This window comes from Haliotis rufescens, unplaced genomic scaffold, assembly GCF_023055435.1.
Source record: "Haliotis rufescens isolate VD_foot unplaced genomic scaffold, xgHalRufe1.0.p SCAF_3, whole genome shotgun sequence".
NCBI classification, from domain to species: domain Eukaryota; kingdom Metazoa; phylum Mollusca; class Gastropoda; order Lepetellida; family Haliotidae; genus Haliotis; species Haliotis rufescens.
Window position 1 is genome coordinate 10,627,970 of NW_025964001.1, and position 19,996 is coordinate 10,647,965.

General features: G+C 40.1%; 1 protein-coding gene across 2 annotated transcripts in view; it reads right to left on the bottom strand.

The window, feature by feature from the left end:
- Positions 1 to 19,996, bottom strand: part of LOC124146661 (protein dispatched homolog 1-like) — a 106,061-nt gene that overhangs the window by 22,661 nt on the left and 63,404 nt on the right. For both annotated transcript variants that reach the window (XM_046517066.2, XM_046517067.2), the window contains exon 2: positions 2,009 to 2,132. In XM_046517066.2, the coding sequence (XP_046373022.1) occupies positions 2,009 to 2,132 (124 nt within the window). The remainder of the gene's footprint in view (positions 1 to 2,008; positions 2,133 to 19,996) is intronic.

The window sequence follows — 19,996 nt, forward strand, 5'->3', positions numbered from 1 at the left end:
CAGGTATAAGGTGGATCTGGGAGGACAGCCCAAAGACATGCAGGGTGCATTCAATTTCCACCATTGAGAAACCCAAGAGCAATAGTGTGGTGGTGATGGATCAAGAATCAGGATCAGATGCATGGGGAACTTGATCCCACAACCAGCTGATACCAAAGGGACTCTGAAAAGCAGGATTCATCAACTGTTTTGCCTTTCAGGTCAAACTGTGGATTTCTATAGAATTCACTCCATCTTCCTGAGGCAAGAGTGTCCACTAGCCTTCTTTATCAAAGTCTTGTTTCCACCCTTGCCACATCAAGCCCACTTTCCTGTGCTAAATATGATTGGACTATCGCACATTTCAATAGTCCAATCAGAGAATGTTTCACAAAATCAACATCCAAGACTGTACACCTTCATATGAAAGTGTTTTACCTCTGCCTGTCTTTGTTGACACAAATATGTCTTTTTCATTTTTTAAAGCTCCCAACGATTGCTTATGTTTCTGTGTCAGTGATGAAATCGTGAATGTTTTCGGTTTTTGATCGGCTAGGTTGTCGCCTATGCTAGTCACCATTTTTTAGATAAGAACAGCGATCTGATTGGATATCACGTTTTAATTACAAGGGGCACAACTCGTGATCTACGTGTAGTAGCCATAACATTTCTGAGTCCCATGATGGGATTCGAACCATGGACCTTCTGATCAGAGGTCGGACACCTTGTTCACATGACCAAAGAGATAAACCCCGTCAGCAAGATGACAAGGTAAGGATGTCATCTGTGGGATGACTCCACATCCTGCTACATACGCAAGGTGGCGCCAAGATGTGGCCTTGATGTGGCAAGGGTAGAAACTAGGCTTTGATATAGGCTAGTGGACACGCTTGCCTCTGGAAGATGAGGTCTCTCATGCACACACCATATGTTTCCTTGTTTATAAGGCTGTATATTCATAGATTCATAGAATATAATTCTGTTTACATTGTACATATAGCTGTTTACAGAGTATATAATGATGTGTAAATTGTATATATTTCTGTATACAAAGAACGTCCATAACAAATGATTGGTGTATCGTGATACAGTGTGTCATGATCTCGAATATCATGGCAAGGTGATGTATTGATACAAAGGAATACACATAAATAAAAGGGTAACAAGAAAAACTGTAATAAACCACTTGTACTTTCTGCCAGTTTGGACAATAGGTCTTGAGGACTTTTTCTTCAACAAATTCTAATATTCTCAATGTACCGTATTTGACGTAATAAGCGCACAGGGCGCACTCAAAATTAGAAATAGGGGGCTCTTATTGGAATATTATTTTAGTGAAAACAAACGAGTTAAAAGATCAATTTTGTGGTTTATGCTGACAGCCTGAAATGTTTATGTACGACAGATATATTTTTCCAGAATTTAATTGCCCATAATTAAGTGTGCATATAACACATGAGTGCGTATTATACGCGAATAAATAAGTCTTGTGTACATTGATCAATCGGAAGGGGTGCTAATTAGGATTGTTCACTGGCCAATATATTATCAAATATCACCGTGGGCGCTTATTAGGGCGGGGCGCTTATTACGTCGAATACGGTATTTAGTTTTCACTACTTTTTATTCCCACTTCAGATGGAAAATGTCTCCTAACATGATATGTGTCAAGTTGCCATTCACTGTAGTGTTAATCATATCGCAACCATTCCATCAAAATATGTCTCATATCCTGACAAAGTGTATCGATACAGCCCTAGTACATTATATAGACTCTTGCGTGCAACTTTATGAATTATATTACTTCTGTGTGCAACTTCTTTAATTTGTAGAATCAAATATTTTTTGCATGCTGCATTTTCTAAACATTTGGTCTTAGTTTGGAGATAATGAAATTGGGATTTGACAAATGTATGGTCTAAATACTGTTTGGGACATCCTATGGTAATTCTTTATGCCCTGACTGTCCCCGGGCTAACATAAGTCACAGCATACAGTCTGTTCTCTATGAGCGTGAGTAGTACAGTACCAGCAGTGGGTCGTTGAAGTCCAGCGTCTCCCCATTGATGATGGACACCACGAGACACGTTGCCACCACCACCAGGACCACCAGCAGAACGACATAGGGGTAGTGAGCCAGAATACGGGCATAGCTGCAAGGAAAACACACTGGGGTAAGCATGGGCACATACAACATGGATTTGTTATTCAACAGTGGACAGCCTCCATGGTCTAGCATCCTCCCGGAGGGTCAGCATTTTGATCCCTGGTCGTGCCATACCAAAAGACGTTAAAAGAAGGTAGAGGTAGAGAGGGAGAGAGAGAGGTAGAGAGGTAGAGAGAGGTAGAGAGAGAGGTAGAGAGCGGTAGAGAGAGAGGTAGAGAGAGAGGTAGAGAGAGAGGTAGAGAGAGAGGTAGAGAGGTAGAGAGAGGTAGAGAGAGAGGTAGAGAGAGAGGTAGAGAGGTAGAGAGAGAGGTGTAGAGAGAGGTAGAGAGAGGTAGAGAGAGGTAGAGAGAGAGGTAGAGAGGTAGAGAGAGAGGTAGAGAGAGAGGTAGAGAGAGAGGTAGAGAGAAGTAGAGAGAGAGGTAGAGAGATAGAGAGAGAGGTGTAGAGAGAGGTAGAGAGAGGTAGAGAGAGGTAGAGAGAGAGGTAGAGAGGTAGAGAGAGGTAGAGAGAGAGGTAGAGAGAGGTAGAGAGAGAGGTAGAGAGAGGTAGAGAGAGGTAGAGAGAGAGGTAGAGAGAGAGGTAGAGAGGTAGAGAGAGAGGTGTAGAGAGAGGTAGAGAGAGGTAGAGAGAGAGGTAGAGAGCGGTAGAGAGAGAGGTAGAGAGAAGTAGAGAGAGAGGTAGAGAGAGGTAGAGAGAGAGGTAGAGAGAGAGGTAGAGAGAGGTAGAGAGAGAGGTAGAGAGAGAGGTAGAGAGAGGTAGAGAGAGAGGTAGAGAGAGGTAGAGAGAGAGGTGTAGAGAGAGGTGGAGAGAGAGATAGAGAGAGGTGTAGAGAGAGGTAGAGAGAGAGGTAGAGAGGTAGAGAGAGAGGTAGAGAGAGGTAGAGAGAGAGAGGTAGAGAGAGAGGTAGAGAGAGGTAGAGAGAGGTAGAGAGAGAGGTAGAGAGAGGTAGAGAGAGAGGTAGAGAGAGGTAGAGAGAGAGGTAGAGAGAGAGGTAGAGAGAGGTAGAGAGAGAGGTAGAGAGGTAGAGCGAGGTAGAGAGAGGTGAGGTGAAATGGGGTTTAACGTCGCGTCCAAGATTAGTGCACTTATATAGCAACGTGCATGCATGTGTGTGTGTGTGTGTGGCTGCTTGCTCTAGTCCGGACTGATGCCGATTTATAGTGCTAGCCCACTGAGATACCATGCCGCAGTTTAACATTAATACCCCACTCAGACACAGTATACTGACTCCGAGCTGACCAGTCCTTGTTTTAGCCCCTTAATGCCGAGCGGCAGACAGGGTAACAACAAGTACCATCTTTTAATGGCAGTCTAGGTAGAGAGAGAGGTAGAGAGAGAGAGGTAGAGAGAGAGAGAGGTAGAGAGGTACCGTAGAGAGAGGTAGAGAGAGAGAGAGAGGTAGAGAGAGAGAGAGGTAGAGAGGTAGAGAGAGAGGTAGAGAGAGAGAGAGGTAGAGAGGTACCGTAGAGAGAGGTAGAGAGAGAGAGAGAGGTAGAGAGAGAGAGGTAGAGAGAGAGGTAGAGAGAGAGAGGTAGAGAGAGAGAGAGGTAGAGAGAGAGAGAGGTACAGAGGTAGAGAGAGAGGTAGAGAGAGAGGTAGAGAGAGAGAGAGGTAGAGAGAGAGAGAGAGAGAGAGAGGTAGAGAGAGGTAGAGAGAGAGAGAGAGAGAGAGAGTCTGGGTTCAAACCCTGGACATTCCACTCTCCTGGCAAATGCTCTACCACCACTGGACCACGGAGGCGGTCTCTAATGTGCAGACAATTTTCAAGTATGGATTGTTATCTAAATACAGCTGCTAAAAAGGCTACCACTTTGGTAAAATACATGACAGTCACCATCACAAACAACTGCACACTGAAGTTCACACTGGAACTATTGGTGATAGATGAGTGAGTGAGTGAGTTTGGTTTAACACAGCTTTAAACAGTATTCAACTTATATCACAGTGTCAGTTTAATGTGGGAGGAAAGACAAAATTCATGCAGGTTTCAGATATTACCACTTTGATGAAACCCACAAGCACGGGTATGGTGCTGCAAACAGAATCGAGGCGAATCGGGAGTCAAAGCCACAATCATAGGTTTCTGGCGTGCCCAAGGGAAGCAATTCTGCCCAGTGAATTGTGGCACCTTGCACGACTGGGCCACACGTAACACGCTCTCTTTTCCGAAACTTTACAGTGTGCCATTTGTTGTGCCTGACACATGAAAATGGCAGTTTGAATATCTCCTATCAATTACCATGTTACAAAAGGTTTAGACTAAGATGGGTACAGCTCTCAGCTCTAAAGCCTACTTTTACCACAACATTCTTTTATACAGCATTATAACTTTGTCACTGCCTACTTTTGTCACTGCCTACTTTTGTCAAAGCGTACTTTGAAATGAAAAGATTGGACCAGTTTCGAGTTTTACGGAACAGCACACACTTCCACAAAAAATAATTATACATATAATCTATCATTTGTCAGTATCTTTGTAAAACAAATTCAAAACTTTAAGGAAACCAACCTCATTTATAAACCCTGACAACATGCCTTCTTGTCACACAATCAAATCAGATATAACTCTACATTACATACATCTTTAAAGAAAGTCATGAATGTGGAACATTTGCACAATTTTGTCACATAAATGCACAACTATCATAAACTTATCTAGGCCTGCAAAGAGAACAAACAGAATCAACTTTGCTAGAATCTCTTGCTAAAAACCCTATATTTTAAAGTACACAATGGAATTCATGATTATCCGCGATGACCTACATATTGCAAACATTATTCAGTTTCCATTTTTGAACCCAATACCATCTGTCAGGACAAGGGCTATTAGCATAATTCAATGTTTTCACAAGAAACCAACTGTCAAATTACAGGACTAAATCGGTCAACTACCTCAAAGAGATTCCTGAATATCTACTCGAACATGGAACGTCAAGCCACAGAATCAGACTTTGATCTTTGAAATACCATCACCAAGTTTTAAAGATTATAAATACTTCTGGGCCCATGACACTTGAAGGAATCACTCTTCTTTGTATTTCCCTGGCTGTCCCATTGACACCCCCCTGTCAAGGGCCACTACTCCAACACTGCAGAATATTGACCAAGTACAAGAGGCTTCTAATTTCTTTAAAAGCAAAATAGACATTCTTTTGCAAAGTGGGCAACATTTCACATTTTTCAATTTTCTTTCCTTTGACAGTTTCAATTAAAACCTCCGCAACCACTTGGAACGTTCATTATATAATGCTTTGAGAAATTTTGTTCAACATTTTTCTTGAAATTGAATTTCAGTCAGAGTTTGGAGTACTTGAAATTCTTTCAAGCAGAATTAGGTGCTACAAGCTTTTACTTTTTAGTCTTCATGACAAATTCTGAGTGCGGGTGTACCAGCTTGATGAACATTTGAACATGAATTTCTCCTTTGGTTAAGGAGAATATTTTCTTCGGTGTCCAATATGTGGAGTTATTATGAAACTGTTTCTTATTCTAAGAAACACTTAGAAGAAACACTTTCAGGAAACACACCTGTAAGGATCCCAGGTTAGAATAGATCCGCAGCAATCTATGCTGGATGTAAGAGGTGACAAAATGAATCGATGGTTAGTGACTTGGTTGATTGCGTGTCATCAACTACAAACAGTGTGGATCATCACATACAAACTGTGTGGATCATCACATACAAACGGTGTGGATCATCACATACAAACGATGTGGATCATCACATACAAACAGTGTGGATCATCACATACAAACGATGTGGATCATCACATACAAACAGTGTGGATCATCACATACAAACGATGTGGATCATCACATACAAACAGTGTGGATCATCACATACAAACGATGTGGATCATCACATATAAATGGTGTGGATCATCACATACAAACTGTGTGGATCATCACATACAAACGGTGTGGATCATCACATACAAACGGTGTGGATCATCACATACAAACGATGTGGATCATCACATACAAACTGTGTGGATCATCACATACAAACGATGTGGATCATCACATATAAATGGTGTGGATCATCACATACAAACTGTGTGGATCATCACATACAAACGGTGTGGATCATCACATACAAACGGTGTGGATCATCACATACAAACGATGTGGATCATCACATACAAACAGTGTGGATCATCACATACAAACTGTGTGGATCATCACATACAAACGGTGCGGATCATCACATACAAACGATGTGGATCATCACATACAAACAGTGTGGATCATCACATACAAACGATGTGGATCATCACATACAAACAGTGTGGATCATCACATACAAACGATGTGGATCATCACATATAAATGGTGTGGATCATCACATACAAACTGTGTGGATCATCACATACAAACGGTGTGGATCATCACATACAAACGGTGTGGATCATCACATACAAACGATGTGGATCATCACATACAAACTGTGTGGATCATCACATACAAACGATGTGGATCATCACATATAAATGGTGTGGATCATCACATACAAACTGTGTGGATCATCACATACAAACGGTGTGGATCATCACATACAAACTGTGTGGATCATCACATACAAACGATGTGGATCATCACATACAAACTGTGTGGATCATCACATACAAACGGTGCGGATCATCACATACAAACGATGTGGATCATCACATACAAACAGTGTGGATCATCACATACAAACGGTGTGGATCATCACATACAAACTGTGTGGATCATCACATACAAACTGTGTGGATCATCACATACAAACGATGTGGATCATCACATACAAACAGTGTGGATCATCACATACAAACGGTGTGGATCATCACATACAAACTGTGTGGATCATCACATACAAACAGGTGTGGATCATCACATACAAACAGTGTGGATCATCACATACAAACTGTGTGGATCATCACATACAAACTGTGTGGATCATCACATACAAACTGTGTGGATCATCACATACAAACGGTGTGCATCATCACATACAAACAGGTGTGGATCATCACATACAAACAGGTGTGGATCATCACATACAAACTGTGTGGATCATCACATACAAACGGTGTGGATCATCACATACAAACGGTGTGGATCATCACATACAAACTGTGTGCATCATCACATACAATTAGGTGTGGATCATCACATACAAACTGTGTGGATCATCACATACAAACAGTGTGGATCATCACATACAAACTGTGTGGATCATCACATACAAACGGTGTGGATCATCACATACAAACTGTGTGGATCATCACATACAAACGGTGTGGATCATCACATACAAACTGTGTGGATCATCACATACAAACAGTGTGGATCATCACATACAAACGATGTGGATCATCACATACAAACTGTGTGGATCATCACATACAAACTGTGTGGATCATCACATACAAACTGTGTGGATCATCACATACAAACAGTGTGGATCATCACATACAAACTGTGTGGATCATCACATACAAACAGTGTGGATCATCACATACAAACAGTGTGGATCATCACATACAAACAGTGTGGATCATCACATACAAACGGTGTGGATCATCACATACAAACTGTGTGGATCATCACATACAAACAGTGTGGATCATCACATACAAACTGTGTGGATCATCACATACAAACTGTGTGGATCATCACATACAAACAGTGTGGATCATCACATACAAACTGTGTGGATCATCACATACAAACGGTGTGGATCATCACATACAAACAGTGTGGATCATCACATACAAACTGTGTGGATCATCACATACAAACGGTGTGGATCATCACATACAAACTGTGTGGATCATCACATACAAACTGTGTGGATCATCACATACAAACAGTGTGGATCATCACATACAAACTGTGTGGATCATCACATACAAACGATGTGGATCATCACATACAAACAGTGTGGATCATCACATACAAACGGTGTGGATCATCACATACAAACGGTGTGGATCATCACATACAAACGGTGTGGATCATCACATACAAACGGTGTGGATCATCACATACAAACGGTGTGGATCATCACATACAAAAGGTGTGGATCATCACATACAAACGGTGTGGATCATCACATACAAACGGTGTGGATCATCACATACAAACGGTGTGGATCATCACATACAAACGGTGTGGATCATCACATACAAAAGGTGTGGATCATCACATACAAACTGTGTGGATCATCACATACAAACTGTGTGGATCATCACATACAAACGGTGTGGATCATCACATACAAAAGGTGTTGATCGTTCACAAAACATCAATGACTAGTTTTATCTGGTCATGATTCCATTTATTTTACACTCTGCCGTTGTATAGCTGGAATATTGCCTCCGTGGCATCAAACAACAAGCAACATATTAGGCCAAAACAAGGTATTTTGTTTGTGATTATCATAACTATATGTCCTTATCTTGGCTTCTAATGTGAATATATGATCATACCTTTCAAGGAATTATTGGCTTGATTTATTCAAAATTACTGAATATCATCCTTATTCTTTTGTTTGTTTGTTTGTTGTTTAACGCCACACTCAGCAATATTCCAGCTATATGACAGCAGTCTGTAAATAATTAAATCTGGACCAGACAATCCAGTGATTGACATCCTGAGCATCGATCTATGCAATTTGGATACGATGACATGCATCAACCAAGTCAGCAAGCCTGAGGTATTATTGTTACTACTAGCATACTATAATAGGCCTTCTTCAATGGAATTTACAAGATCCATACCTACCAACAATAATTCAGCTGGATGAAAGAAAATATTTCCTATAATTTCCAACTGGGATGGTGATGGTGATGGTGATGGTGATGGTGATGGGGATGGTGATGGGGATGGTGATGGGGATGGTGATGGGAATGGTGACGGGGGATAGGAGTGAGTGATGGGGGCCAGGAAGCTAAGATACTAAATTCATTGTGAACAGTTCTGTCCATTTGTCCTCCAAGAAGGAGTTAATTGTTGGTTCAAAACCCACATCAAGTTCTTGGAATTCACCAAAGTAGTAACCATCTTGGACATACAGTAGAACACGGATATAACGAACTACTAGGGACCAGAGAAATCAGTTCGTTATATCCGTTGTTCGTTATACACGTTTTCGCTCGGAAACGTCCGCCATCTTGGATAAGACAAAACACAATACACACGTAACTGCAGCATTGATTTGTATTAGCAGTGATCATTCAACTGATATCAATTTACAACATTCATTTAATAACATTAAATTCATAACATTTTCTGAAGATTGTTATCAAATACATGTACAAAATATAAACATATTTATCATTTTTCGATTTACATACGAAATGTGTAGTCTGTGATTTTACTTTGGCCTCGTTTCGCTGAGTGCATTCTTGAAACGGCATCGTTCAGATCCGCCAAACTGTCAAAAACTGTTTGTTTTACAGACAAGATTACATGTACAGGTAAGATTAACACAATACAAATTTAACAAGGTTGATCCGTCACCACTGATTGTATTGATTCGCCGCCATTGTTTTGATTCGCCGCTGATTGCATACAGCCAATTGTCAGTGACACTTGACACTGAGTGAGATTTCTCAGTTTGCTATACACGTCGCTAATAAGTGATAAATGGGCTTGTCGGTGATCAGGTATCAGTTCGCTGTATCCGTTAGTTCGCTATAGAGAGTTCGTTATATACGTAAATTTTATATGATATTATATAGGAGATAAATTGGGGATTTTTTAACAGTTCGTTGTATCAGTTTGTTCGCTATATCCGTGTTCGTTATATCCGTGTTCTACTGTACATGTACATCACTTGGATACCTCCTCCCAAATTTAGCGGACACACCGTGATGTAACCCAAATATTGTTGTAAGCTGCATTAAACTCTACTCACTCCTGCCCATGCGGCCTGGGAAGTTCTCTTGGTTGACTACTAAATGTGCCTTTGATGTTGGTATTTGCACAGCCCAGTGAGCAGCACATTGCCCTCACCTGCGTGGTACATCTTCTAGCTAACTAGCACTGCCAAGAGCTGAGCAAGGCTCTGCAAGGAGTTCTGTTAGCCTCTAACCTCTGATGTTACCTTTTACACCCAATGGAATCTATTTCAGATAATCGAGAAAACAGATTTTATTATGTTTTTTTGCAAAGACCTGGTGTCATCACTGATTTTCAGTGATCCATGCATATAATCTATGCCGCTGTTTTACCTTTTCCACCCAATGGATAATTTCAGATAATCGAAAAAACAGATTTTATTATGGTTTTCAGGAAGCAGTTGGAGCAAGCAAGGCTTGAAATTGGAAAAAAATCAGGTGTGCCCAAGGGTACTGGACCTGTTTTTTAAGTGTGCCATTTTCAGTTTAGGTGTGCCTTGGCCATATTACCCAATAATTATAACAAGAGGCAGCTTATCCATCAGACCAATGTTCTTAATGATATAAATATTGTTGTGTTGTATCGTACAGAGAGTTACTGCTTGACCATACTCGTTACAAATTCTGCAAAATATTTTAAACATTTTCAGCCGTGTCACATATTAAGCACAATTTGTACTTTGGAAGAGGCCAGTTGGGAATACCTTGCATTGATATAGTTTTAGATGATTTTGGCCTTTGTTCATCTGCACTATCACACATGTCAATCGTGTCTACATTCAATTTTGCTTCACAGTGATGTTTTCAATTTTGATGTTAGCACAAGCACACTGTGATATAGTCTGTTTTTCCTTGCTTGATGTCTGCAGGAACTTTATTAGAAGTAACAGCAGTGGGCTTGAAGAAATATAAAACAGTGGAGTTTTTTTCTTTTTAGTGTTCCATTTTGACGAATAGTGTATTTCGTGCTATCTTGTCAAAGGTCTGTAAGATATTGCCAACGGAAACCACCCAATAATGCCAATTGATTTTACAACAGGCATTTGATTAGCAATAGTGGAACATTCAACTAATGGGGAAACGTCTTTTCACTTCAGTATAATTTTGTCAAGACATGAAAAAAGTAATGAAAATGACGTTGACCACCAGGAACTGTGCATAAAATTCAAGTGTGCCATTTTCTGTTTTATGTTTGCCGCGGGCACGGCAGCAGTGGTAATTTTGAGCCTTTGCAAGTCATAAACATGAGAAAGTCTATAACTCAAGGTGACTTTAACTACAGGTTTCAACAGAAGGAATACAGTCAAGTCCCATTGTTGGTTGCATATGATTATGTCGGATTAACGAGTTTGTCGGATAAACAAAATTAGGTGGTACATTGTATCAACAAAACTACTGTTATGGACTGTCTAGAATGGAAGTCGCTAATTTGAAACTAGTGCCGCAATGCTTAAGAAAGCTACTTTCTTAGTGGCTAATGTCAACTTCCTGTTAGTAATTTCATTGGTCGGTCCAAGTTCACGAAAGGTCGTTCTGACCTGACCTGTAATGGGATGACCAGGAGCGGTAGCGAGAACTTGTATCCAATTTTAATAAGATTGAGGTACTAATAATCTAGGCATGTGATATTGTTAAGCAAGTTTATCTCTGCAGCTGTTGAAATATGCAGCTACTCGCCGACTCATCTAGCATCAAAACATGGGGCTGTGTATTCATGGGCAGATGACCATGTAGGCTGCTGATCACTGTGTCGGATTAACTAGACTGATTAATGAGTGATTTCAGGAATTCGTTGCAAATTAGGTGTGTCGGAGTCGGAGTGCGAGACTGTCCGATTAACAGGTCTAAATATCACTGATTAAATCGGTTCCTATCATTAGTGTCGGATAAAGCCGACTGTCGGATTAACAAGTGTCGGATTAACGAGACTTGACTGTATATGGTAAACAAGGCAAAATGTGAGCAGGACTCACTAATACCCCTGACCTCAACTCCAACATATTTCTAAGTTCAAAACAGATAATCCAGTTATCGAAATCAAACACTTATTCAAGTTATCGGTCGCACAAATGATGAAGTAAAAAAGTTCAAAACATGAAAAATACACACATCAAAATCATACTTTGCACTGCACCTCTCCTATTAGGATAGAAAGTGTTCCTTAAATTTTAAAAGAATCCACGGAGTAGTTTTCAAGTTGTAGGTCACACAAATGTTTAAGTAGAAAAATTCATTAAATGTAAAATATCTGTATTTCTTCAGAAAATCCGAATATTTGAAACCAAACTTTGCACTGCACCTCTCCTATTGGTACAACATCTTCACCAAGTTTTAAAAGAATCTATGCAGTTGTTTTCAAGTTATAGGTCACACGCAAAAATGATCTTGAAAGGACGGATGGAATTCCTTGGTATAGACATAGTGTACATGAGTGATAGGAGTAACACTTTACCATATACATTCATCTTTTCATAATGGTTTTCTATATTTTATTTCAATATCATCGAACATGAATACTTTTTTCTATCTGACATGATGCCACCATAAAAATATCTCTGTTTAGGGAAATGCTACCCGGTCATATCAAGTTGGGTAGGAATGGCAGAAGTATTGATTTCCATACCTTGACATCTTCCCGAGGCAAGAGAGTTAACTGACTTTAGAAGTCCAGTTTCCACCCTTGCCGAACTAGGCTGGAATTACTGGGCTCAATCGTAGCGCCACCAGTGGCTATTACCAGTTATGTCCCTTCTAAGCCTCTCCTATGGACCAAACAGATTCCACATCTCACATCACTTGCGTTTGCTTCACACAAAATGATGGCGCCGAGTCAGGACGATCTGATCGATAATCAAGATCTATATTGTGATAAAAGGGGTCTTCCATCGCGAAATCCATCAAATCACGTGAGCACCTTGATTAAAAACATGAAAAGATTTGGAAAATATCTGCTGACAACGAGTTGGTGGTGCATATGCTTTGCAAATCCTGCAATCGACCGAAATCTGCACGACAGTTTCCAAACCGGATTTCAATTTCGGTGCACAATTTTGATTGGACTATGCATAGACTCGTTAGTCCAGCCAAAATGTAACTCCATAATACCAGCCTAGTTCGGAAATGGTGGAAACTAAACTTTTATAGTCTGTTAACTCTTTTGCCTCGGTAAGATGTACCTTGATGATTTGGAGGATTTTGACTGACCCCCGGCGTTGGGCATCTATGACCCTGATCAGTGTTTCGCTTAAAACAACAACAGTGAACACCAGTCCGCTTATCCCCAATGTTCATCCTTGCATAGGTACAGCTGACTGGTACTCGGGGACTAATCCGATTTGGAGGGCGTATATTAAAAAATAATATATACAGCTGGCAAAATTCTTTTTCCGTCTAAGGCCACACACACAGGGGTCCAGGTTTAAATTAAACATAAAAATATTTATTTAAATTTTGTCTCCCGCCAGTAATACAGACCCTCTTATATGATATATATACATCACTATCAGCCGCAGTTTTAACTCCATGCCAGAATGACTTTCATATAATTAAATAATTGCCATAGCTATATATTTTTATTTCAACAGACCTTGTATGGAAAAGCTGTAATAGAGACGTGAAACATAACATTAGAAAGTGTGGCCTTAGTTATTTTGCAGGGTGGGGCGGGTGACCGGAAACAAAACATTTTTCATTCTGGCCCCTTACAGGTCAAAACTTTTATTGTTCCGTGATCTTTTTACGTAACTCAAAACTCTAGTTTTCTTGGAAGACTGGTGGAAGGGTGCATAACTGGGCTCACAGGCACTTTTTTTCAAGCGCTGCCTAGCTATTTCCATAAATGGGTTTCACACATTGTACCCATGTGGGGAATTGAACCCAGGTCTTCGGCGTGACGAGCGAACGCTTTAACCACTAGGCTACCTGACCGCCCTGCTTGTCTATCTAGACAAGTGTAGAAGGCTGATCATTCTGTAAAGCCACATAGTCCATATCATCATGATTATTAATTTTCAGTCATCAATGAACTGTTTGGTTTGTTGTTTAACGCCACACTCAGCAATATTCCAGCAATATGACGGCAGTCTGTAAATAATTGAGTATGGACCAGACAATCCAGTAAATGACATCATGAGCATCGATCTACTCAGTTGGTATACGATTACAAGCATCAACCAAGTCAGCTCGCCTGACCTCTCGATCCTGTTAATCACCTCTTATGACAAGCAGTCGCCTTTTTTACTTTTACGGCAAGTATGGGTTGCCGAAGACCCGGCAATTCTAACCCAGTCCCTCATTGGTACATAAAAAAACTTATCAATACAGCTTAATTGTCTGACTTGATAAATTCTAGAATTGGACAATAGTCATTTTGTACTTCCTGGTATAAATATCTGATGCTAATGAAATATCAATGCGATGAAAACGACCAATCACCTTCCACACATCTGACAGCCATGTTTCAAGGTTATATCTGTTTGTGTGAAAGGCAAAAGTGTTATATACAATAAAAACGTGTTAATGAGCTTTAGAGCACAACATTCAGTTATATGTGTGAAAGCACGAATTCAAAAATTAAATCGGTTTAATATTGTTTCCACATAAACCATTCATTGTACAAACAATACTTCCTAGCGACCATCTGTGACCTGAAAATCCTGCCATACACTCTCTAACGTGTGTATACAAATATGTCAATGAACATAATAAGAACATCCGTTATGTGAGGAAATGGGTGTCTTGTGTCGTGACAGGGCAACATCAACACATGGAACCTCCGCTGCCTAGTGTGTGTCACCAGATGATTAGGTGCAAGGACGGTTTTCTTACTCATTTTCTTGAGTAAAGTATGATTTAATTATATGTATTCTGGAAACCATAAACTTTAAATTAGCATTATGATGACAACTGGTTCAACAACACAATTCTATTTTTATCAGAGTGAGTGAGTTGGGTTTAACGCCGCTTTTAACATTATTCCAGTTATATCACGGAGTGGCAGCTCAATGTGGGAGGAAAGCCCGAAGTGATGCAGGTCTCAGACGTTTACCACTTCTGTGAAACCCACGAGCATGGGTATGGTGCTGACAAACCTAGAAACATAATCAGGGCGAACCTGGATTCGAACCCACAATCATAGGTTTTATCAGAAATGCCATATAAAATTAATGTTCTTAGTTATGGATGCAAATGTCCTCCATTTTGTACATGTTCAAAAATATCAATACAGTGTCAAGGATCTGTGGTTCACCTGAATTTTTTGCAAAATATTTTCAACATTGTTTTTTGTTTGTTTAACGCTGCTCTCAGCAATATTCCAACAATATGACAGCCGTCTTAAATAATCGAGTCTGGACCATACAATCCATTGATTGACATCATGAGCATCGATCCACACAATTGAGATACAATTACATGCATCAACCAAATTAGTGAACCTGACCACCTGATCCCGTTAGTCGCATCTAGCGACAAGCATAGTCACCTTTTACAGCAAGCATCGGTTGCTGAAGACTTATTCTACCCCGGATCTTCATGGGTCATTTTCAACATTGTATTTTAAAGGTCATTACAAATAAGTAGCCATGGATACACACATATGAATGACATCATCGTGGAAATTAATATTTAAAAGTAATGTACTTCTCAATCCTGGTCAGCAGGAAGTTTCACATTATGAAACCAGCAAAGGTTACAAAAAGACAAGTTTTATTCCTAAAATCTTTCAAATTTGGCAGAAGATCAACTGAAAACTGACCTTTATAGAATGTCATGACATCGTAATAGTGCCATGTGGTTTCCAACTACACCTATATTTAGTTTCTCAGGTGAGACCACTTAATGTAAGCATCAACAAGCTTCTTATTCATTTCAAAGCTGTGCATGGTTTAGTGCACCTTCGTTTGTTGCATCTTAGTTTGTGTAGTTGGGTTTTACTCTACTCTTTGCAATATTCAAACTATATCACAGTCGAGGACGCCAATATAACAATGTATCCATGTAAATATAAAACATCAATCAGAGCTCCAGATAAGCTTTTGGTGTTGTGGGTATTTTACCCATGCATTTTAAAATCATTGGGTATCAGTAATTCTATCTGGGTATTCAAATTTCTGTTACCCACTAGTTTTTACACATGTGGGTATTTAAGTTAAATATTTAAAAACACTATTCATCTAGTACCTGCAAACTGGTGTCGTGTGGGTTCGAGAGCTTTATAGGACTCAAAATTACCAAGATACTTCCGCAAGAAAGTGTGATGGCAAATGATCATGATGTAACTGTCATCGTGGAGTTTGGCAAGGTTGACGGAATGCCCGTTTATAATTTCAAAATAAGTTGCTGATTTGCTAATCGAATACGCAGGGTTACTTCACAATATTTTGATGATACGCACAAGTTTTATTTTTGTAGCATATCTGTAATGTTCGTTGCGTATTTGATACGCTTGGATTTTATTTTACTGCGTATTTCTCCATTTCTGATGCGTATTATACGCAGATACGCAGCTTATCTGGAGCTCTGATCAATGATAGAGAATAACCAGTCTCGATTATCTGACAAAACAGATTCCATTGGGCGTAAAAGGCAGAACAGTGGTGAAAATGTTGTGAATGGATCACTGAAAACCAGCGATGACACCAGGGCCCACTTGCACAAAGCGATCTTAGCGCTAAGACTATCGTAAGCCTATGTTAAAGTATGGGAGTTACAATCATCTTAGCGTTAAGATCGCTTTGTGCAAGTGGGCCCAGGTGTTAGCAAAAAGGGTGAGCAATGTCTTACCCCACCGGTAGCACCCATCACTCACATAATTGTCACACAAATGAAACCTGGGTCTTTGACATGAGACGGCATCAGGGTTACTTAACACAATGGTTAAATGTTTATCCTAGGTTACCATGGTAACCTTTTTGAAATCACCATTCCTGCTATTTTGAATGACAATATGAATTTGTGTTATGAAAAAGATCCCATATCACCAGCCATATCACATGAATGTCACATCTGTCTGCCATTTCAATACCAAATTGAAATCCCTGTCGAGCAAGCGGTCCCCTGCAGATGTCACATACCTGTCACACATTCACACTGACGCAGGCCAACTCCCCTATCATGTAAAGCTAGTGGAGACATGCATAAACAGATGAAATCCTCCAGCATGAAGGTGAACTAAACCAGCACTGTCATTATGGAGACTACTTGTACACACTTGCAAACACTGTACGCACTTGCAAACACTAGCCAAGTTAAGAGCATAATGATTCTCCAGGCGTTACTCAAGACACTGTGTGCCACGATACGAAGATATAGAGTATCATATATGGAGGTCATGTAATGAAAGGAAACAATGTGTAAATAGATTTCAAGGTGAAATAGAAATAAAATATAATATTTTCTGCAGGATGTGCTAGGGATTTTGAGCCACCTTTTCCTTCCCTTCTGGTTTGATTTGTGCTGTATTCAAATACATAAATACTGGGATGACCAAGGGTTTTCCCCCACACACGTATTAGTTATGTTACATTTATGACTAATCTGAAATCGTGAACTCACTTTGACAAGACACAGTACCTATCTCACGTAATAGCTTTAACAAGACCCCATATGAACGCATTGTCATAAATAGTTGCCGATGATTTCATCCATTTTATGTGACACCATTACAACAATAGAGTATTTGAGCTGATGTGTCCTTTTGAAATCAGGAAACAAACATTTTCTCAACAACAAAAAAAACTATTGGTATATAATGTACAACCAACAAGAAAGTCCTGTCCCTCAGAAATAATGTTGAAAGATCTTCCCCAAGGCATGGAACTTACAAATTAATTCAATCGGGACAGATAACCCTAATTTTTCACTGTTTGTGTGTTATTCTCGAAATATCCAAAGTTAATCACAGTTCTCATTATGTTCATTGAGACCACCAGCATCATGCTTACCCAAACTACCATCCTGGAATGTAGCTCACATCATGCCATCACAGTAGGTACTAGGGCTGGGACGAGTCCGAATTTACTACCCGGGTACCAAACCCCCTATTACCCAACCCTACCCGGGTACCCTCTGTAGGTCTCAAGAGATAGGTACAAAATCTCCGATTGGGCATTTTCTTACCATAGCACTGGCAAAACGCATTTAGATACATGTATTAAACAATCTGGTCATGCATACACTGAATTTGACTCAAGTTATATCTTTATTCAAAGATATGAAAAGCCAGAAGGAATGGTTGCATAGTCAGAAAGAAATGCGAACATTAGTGACTTGTAGTGAAACCACAGATTTCTAGATAAGTTTTTGCCATTAAACAATATAATCACGTGAATAACCACGGGTCCGGGTAGTCCTGTGGGTACCCGGGTCCTACTTAGTACCCACCCTACCTGGGTACCCGAGTTACCCGTCCCAGCCCTAGTAGCTACACACCTTTTCAAGGTCACTATGCATTTCCATCAAGGTCAATATACTACTATATCTGTGCCGAGTCTGTCTGACACACTAATCATCACTATCAGAAAAAACACGGATCAATTTGTCAGAATTTAAAAGGTGCAATTTTCAATGATTGATGACAAATTACATCAGTCATGAATATCAAACCGACCCGCCCATATTATTATGAACACAACAGGATATGGCCCCCTACCCTAAGCCACAACAAACATTCCCGGACACGGAGCCAATCCTTTCTTGCTTTCTTGTAGTGGGTTTCATACCCTTTGTCCAATAAACCTGACTTGTATATATAGAGTGTGCTGCCGGCCAATCCCAGCCAATTATACAGTACTCAGACAAGGGGAAGTATTATGTCATAAACTATTCACTGAATCACCAAGTAGGATGTCAGGATGATTTACACTCATACACCTTATTGCTCTCTGAACTCAAACAAGGTATAAACTTTAACTGAAGCTTGACAGTTCAACCTGTTCAACACTTTGTGCTATGTAAAAACAAGCTACCATATTCACTGTATTATAAGCCCCCTGCTACAAAAAGCACTCTCTGACCATCTCCTAGACCAATCTGTAAGTAATCCTTATAAGCACCACCAAACCCTATATATGACAGTCGATATTTCTTGTGTATGTGGGGCGGTCGGGTAGCCTAGTGGTTAAAGCGTTCGCTCGTCACGCCGAAGACCCGGGTTCGATTCCCGACATGGATACAATGTGTGAAGCCCATTTCTGGTGTCCCCCGCCGTGATATTGCTGGAATATTGCTAAAAGCGGCGTAAAACCATACTCACTCACTCACTCTTGTGTATGTAAGCTATTTTGTTTACAGATAGAAGCAACTCAGGTGGGCAAAATAATTGCCGGTAACTATAATGTTTGTTTGTTTGTTTAAAGCGGCAATATTCCAGCTATATGTCGGCGGTCTGTAAATAATCAAGTCTGGACCAGACAAACCAGTGATTGACATCATGAGTATCGATCCACACAACTGGGAGACGATGACATGCATCAGTAACTATTATGTAAAGGTTTTCTTTCAACAATGTTTGAACTAGGTTTGTTCACTCCCACTCTATCTCTGAATAACAAATTGAATTCATCGTTGTGTATGGAGATTCTACATCTGAAGCAGATGGTGATGTTATACATCTGCAGTATATGGCGATGTTATACATCTGCAGTATATGGCGATGTTATACAGCTGCAGTATATGATGATGTTATATATCTAAAGCAGATGGTGATGTTATACAGCTGCATCATCTGGTGATGTTATACAGCTGCATCATCTGTGATGTCATACAGCTGCAGTTGGTGATGTTATACAGCTGCAGATGGAGATGTTATACAGCCACAGCAGGTGGTGATGTAATACATCTACAGTATATGGTGATGTTATACAGCTGCAGCATCTGGTCATGTCAACAGCTGCAGCATCTGGTGATGTCATACAGCTGCAGGTGGTGATGTTATACAGCTGCAGATGGTGATGTTATACAGCTG